Source organism: Chrysochloris asiatica, unplaced genomic scaffold (assembly GCF_000296735.1).
Source record: "Chrysochloris asiatica unplaced genomic scaffold, ChrAsi1.0 scaffold00472, whole genome shotgun sequence".
In the NCBI taxonomy this organism is placed as follows: Eukaryota; Metazoa; Chordata; class Mammalia; order Afrosoricida; family Chrysochloridae; genus Chrysochloris; species Chrysochloris asiatica.
Window position 1 is genome coordinate 770,100 of NW_006408990.1, and position 5,209 is coordinate 775,308.

The 5,209-nt window shown below is 58.2% G+C and overlaps 1 protein-coding gene across 1 annotated transcript; it reads right to left on the reverse strand.

Annotated features, from left to right (window-relative positions):
• Positions 1 to 4,040: 4,040 nt before the first annotated feature.
• Positions 4,041 to 5,006, reverse strand: LOC102824718 (splicing factor, proline- and glutamine-rich-like). Its single transcript, XM_006877313.1, has 2 exons — positions 4,631 to 5,006; positions 4,041 to 4,540 (listed from the first exon to the last, which is right to left on the reverse strand). Exons 1-2 carry the CDS (start codon positions 5,004 to 5,006, stop codon positions 4,041 to 4,043), a joined length of 876 nt encoding a protein of 291 aa, XP_006877375.1.
• Between the last annotated feature and the right edge of the window lie 203 nt (positions 5,007 to 5,209).

The window sequence follows — 5,209 nt, forward strand, 5'->3', positions numbered from 1 at the left end:
CATCCATCCACACATCTATCCATTTATCCACCCATCCATCAACCCATCCATCCAACCATATATCATCTATCCATCCATCCACACATCTATCCATTCATCTGCCCATCCATCCACCCATCCAACCACCTATATAGCATCTATCTATCCATCCACACATCTATCCATTCATCCACCCATATATCATCCACCCATCCATCCACCCAACTGTCTATCCATCCACCCAGCAATTCATACATATAGCCGTCCATCCATCCTTCCCTTCATCCACCCATATGTCCATATATCCATCCATATATCTATCCATTCATCCTCCCATCCACCAATCTATCCATCCATCCATTCACACATATATCCATTTATCCATCCATCCACCCACCAATCCAATCAGATATCCATCCATTTATCCCTCCACCCACACTTCTATCCATTTGTCCATTCATGCAATATCCCCTGAGCGTGCTCTGTGCCAGGTCTTTGTGCTGCACATGGGAGCCTCAAACATGAATCACCCTACACCGGTCCTGTCCCCAAAGAGGGGTCAAATGACTGGGGAAGACAAGAGCCACAAGGAGAAGCATTCAGGGAGGCACAGGCATCCTGGGACCGAGGGAAGTACCGAGAACAGAAGCCCACGCCTCTTCTCAAGGCTGCAGGACTGAGCCAGCTGGACAGAGGCCCGGATGGATATAGACAAGGGCAGGGCCCTGGCAGGTGCAGAGGAAGCAAATGCCCCTAGGACAGTGTCATGGCACCTGGCAGGTGCTGTCAAGGGAGGAGATCGAGAAGGTGACAGTGGGAGCCCCTGACCAGAGGAATGACCCCGCCAGGATGGGGTTTGAGGGCAATATGACCCTTCTGGCTACAACTGTGCTCCACCTCCCCCTGACTCCAGAAAGAAGCTTTTCCAAGGAAGAAGCGGGCAAAGGGGCCTCCAGACTCCCGACAGAGCCCTGCAACCTCAGGCTCGTTTGCAGAGACGAGGCAGTGTACAGAGTTTGCGTCTAACCCACAGGACCTCTTCTCCGGTTCTGAAGGTAAATGCCACAAAAGGGACCAGAGAAGAGACTCTGCCCACTTCAGGGTAGAGCTGACTACCCCATCCTTTAACTCCTAGGACCAGTGGTCTGACCAGCGCTGACCACCTCCTTGGTTGCTGGCTGCGCCAAATGCACACAGCACCCGACTCTTCCCCTTCCCGAGACCTCCTAATCACCTGCTCTCTGGTCCCTGCCTCCTGGCCCTAGGTCTTCAGAAAGGTCCAGGGAGGGAGCGAGGATGCTGAGGCCCCAGTCGTGTAAGCTGGGCTCCTGCTCCAAGCCCCTAACTGCAGCAACACTGCACTGTGCTCCCTGAGAGAAAAGACCCTCCGATCTGGCCCTCACAGTCTCTGCAAGAGGGTCTTCCTGCTGCAAAGCTCAGCATACTACCTAGGCAAAAGGGTCAACCACAGTCAAACCCCCACCTTCCTGAGACACTGTCCTCCTTGTTGAGGGTGCTGTGAGGCCGCCCTGGAACCTGTATGCATCTGTTCACAGCAGGAGAGGGAGTCTGAGCTGTCACCATATGGACCTCGTGGGCAGAGCATTCATTACCAGAAAAAGGGAAAGGAAGACTGTTAGGGATTGAAGAGTGAGGAAACCCTCACTGTGGCCCACTTTGGAAAGAGAGTTCTCTTTTGTTATGCTAATATGGTCATGTTGGATTAGGTGGGTCCCAAACCTCATCACTTCTGAGTTATAAAAAAGCCAGAATAGGCGGAGACATACACTTGGGGGTAAAGACAGACGCCATGTAACATTGGCTACAAGCCAAGGATCGTGGGACATTACCAAGAACTAGGAAAGCAACCACAAAGGCATCCACACAGCTCAGAGCATGATCTGGACTTTTTGCCTCTAGAAATTGTTCTTAAGTGCCATCACATGGGTTCCAACCCATAGTGACCCTGTATAGGGTTTTCATGAAGCAACTGGTGAGCTTGAACTGCCAACCATGATGCAATTCAACACACCTCAGCAGTCCAGCCCATTAACCCACAATGCCACACAGAACTATGAGACAGTAAATCCCTGGGTGATGGAGAGGCTGAGGGATGGCCCCAGGCCACACATCATGGCTCTGAGCTACTCCTCCTACTGTGTGGACTCACTGCCCATCAAGGTTTCCCTGGAAACGTGGTGGGAATGACAATGGTCACCATCACCCCAACAGACAAGTAGGAAGGGAGTCCAGTGACCTCCGGGGGGGTGGACTCGAGCTCAAGATATGCACACATGTTCACACAACAGCACCACCCAACATGCCCCCCGACTGCATCCCGTGCCCACTGAGGAACAGTTATCTACTCTTTAGCTAGATAAGGGCCAATGTGGACCCCTGACTGGACATCTGCTCCAGCACTCATGGCTTAAATCATATAAGTCCTCATAATCATAGCCAGGCCCCCCACCCAGACAGAGGGACCACTGCCCGCACTGTACAGAGAGGGCAAGCCTCCTACCCGAGGTCACACAGCAACAAGGAACAGGACGTGGTGAGATCAACTTGGGTGCCCACAGGTCAGCTGCATCCCAGCACACACCTCAGCACCCCGTCTCCCTGAGAATGGTCCCTCACTTTAGTCAGAACACCAGGTGGTAGGCAGCTAAGTGAGGGGGTTATTGGGGAGCCTGCAGAGAAGGGTCTCTCCTCAAGGAGTTCAGTCATGTCTACTTAATTGTTCCTTCTGTCCCACCCAACTGACCCTGGGCACCATCATGAAGAGCAGCCTCCAGGGGATGGGGGTGAGGGGGACAGGGACATCACTCTCTACCTTACATCCCTGTGGCCAAGATCTGCTTGAGGGAAAACCACACACACGCAGGATACTCCCCAACCAATACAAAGTTCTGGGAGAAACTGGAGAGAGCCAGCCACGGGGTTTGGTGGTCTTCAAGCACCACAAAGAAAGCAGCATGAGAACTTGAATAGGAAATTCTCCAGACGGGCAAGAGATGGGGAAACCCTGCGTGTGAACCCACGTCTAGGTACACAGAGGTGTCAATGAGAAAAAACACAAGGGGAGAGGTAGGCCAGGCTCTCTCCCAGAATCATGGGTAGCGGGAACCTCAGATGGCTCTTGAAGGAGTAAAGCTGGACGTGCTCAGTCACTGGACCCCCACTGTGACCCCGGGGGGGGGGGGCGCTTTCTTGGTATGAAGAGACACAAGAGTTGCCCCTACTCTGGAGCAAACATGTTCAGCAGTCATAAAGAGCAGACGCCACAGAACCCCCAACTTGCCAACCACTCGTCAGCCCCCACGGGGTGTGTTAAACGGGGGCTTCTCCTGAGCGGCGCCCAACTCCCCAGACCTGACCTCCCACCACCACCACTTTCTCAACGAGACTAAAGGCGTTCACCAACCTGCTCAGAGCTCGAAACCAACGTCAGCCCTTCCCATGGCCTGGCCCCTTTGAAAGCCGAGACAGGGTGGAAAGGAGAAGTCAGCCCTGCCCCACCCTACCCCGCCCCCGTCCACCTGGTCCGGTGTGGGAGACAGAGGCCAGCAGAGGGTGCCCGCGCTGTCATGACTCTGCCCAGCTCAGGAGGTGCCGGCAGCTTCCCCTGACCTTGGTGTGGAAGGAGCGGAGCTGACCAGATGAGGAGGCCATTCCCAGATAGGGACTATCACGTACAGAGGCCAAGGACAGTGGGTGTGAGTGCGTGGACTGGGCAGCCACACTGGGCCAGCGGATGGATACAATATTGCTGAAGCTCACAGAGCCTGCCGGGGTAGAGCCCAGACCGGCCATGGATAGAGAATGGATCGCGGACGAAGGTGCGCGCGCGCTGACACAGGCCAGGGAGAACCCAGAGACCACCGGCCCAGTGAGTCCAGGGCGCCGAGGCAGCCAGAAGCCTGGTACCTGCCTTTCTCCCCGTGGTCACTGCCTCCTCCCTGTCACCACGTGGGCGGCTCGACGCTACGGTATGCGTGGCCGAGGCCGCGAGCTTGTGCCGCGCGTGTCTATGGGCTGGGGCGGGGCAGGGTGGTCTCTCTTTAGTGCCACCCAGGGACCCAGGCCCACTGGGCAGGAGGGCGCCAGGGGACAGCCGCCACGCCCCCCGCGCCACTCCCCGGAGACCCGGGGTGGGTCTCCTCCCCTTCCTTGGCTCTGGGAGGAATGAGGGGCGGCATAGAAATCGGGGCGCATGCGGGAGAGAGGAGGTTGGGGAGGTGGGAGGGTGCATTGGTGGAGGTGGCGCAGTCCCCGGGCTGGGTGACGTTGAAGGGGGTTGGGGGATGGATCGGAAGGATGGGAGACCTGGGAGGTGGGATGCGTGGGGCGGGGTCCGGAGGGTGCAGATGGCTGGAGAGAGGCGGGCGACCCCGTCCCCGCGCCCCTTGCCACGGGTCCCGGGGCCAGCCTGCCCCGCCCGGCGCACCTGTACCCACCTGCACGGCGCTCAGGCCCGAACCGGGCGGTGGTAGCTGGCGCGGCGAGCGCAGCCCCTCGCCGCATCCTCCGGCCGCCCCGTCCCTGCCCGAGCCGCCACCGCCTTAAAATGGACAGAAGAAAGCGGCAGAGCCCTGAATGCAGGAACCGCGGGAGCAAAGGGCGGCCCGGCGGCTCCGGGTGCAGGGCTAGCGGTGCAGCTCCCGCGACCGGCCGGCGCGCCCACCCCCGCCCCCCGGAGCGCCCTCCGATTGGTCCGGCTGCCCGCCAGTCAGGGAGCCGGCCCGGAGTTCACCCCGCCCCCGCCCCGCCCTAGGACGAGCTGAGAGCGGTCCTGCAGGAAGCCGGGCATGCGTAGTGAGCCCGCGGGGGGACGGGGTAAGGGGGTGGAGGTAGGGGTGGGGGGAAGGGCTGGGGTCCCTAGTCCACAAGACCCCCGCCACACGAGGTCTTGGGCTGGCCGCTAGATGGTCATCGATCTCGAATCCGGACCCATTCCCGAGATGCTTGTCCTTGTCCTCTGCGAATTCATCCCGTGGGGGAGGTGACGGTGACAAGGGACTGGCCATCAGTGGTGTTTGGGATCAGGGAGACAGAGCCTGGGGTATTGTCATTACCCTCTTACAGCTGGGAACCTGAGGTCGGAGGTCAAAGGTTCAGGGACACAGTGTGACAGAGCCAGGATTCGAACCAGGAGTTCTGAGCTCCAGCCTTCCTAGCACTGGACATACCCGGAGGTTGGGTGGACACTGTGACGTGACCTCAGCAGAGA

What these genes read in the sequence shown, in the direction of transcription:
- LOC102824718 (XM_006877313.1), bottom strand. Translation starts at nt 5,006, where the DNA reads ATGGCCAGTCCCTTGTCACCGTCACCTCCCCCACGGGATGAATTCGCA. An exon ending in CCGGTCGCGGGAGCTGCACC is followed by an intron (nt 4,541 to 4,630) that starts GCTAGCCCTGCA and finishes GTCCATTTTAAG; the next exon opens with GCGGTGGCGGCTCGGGCAGG.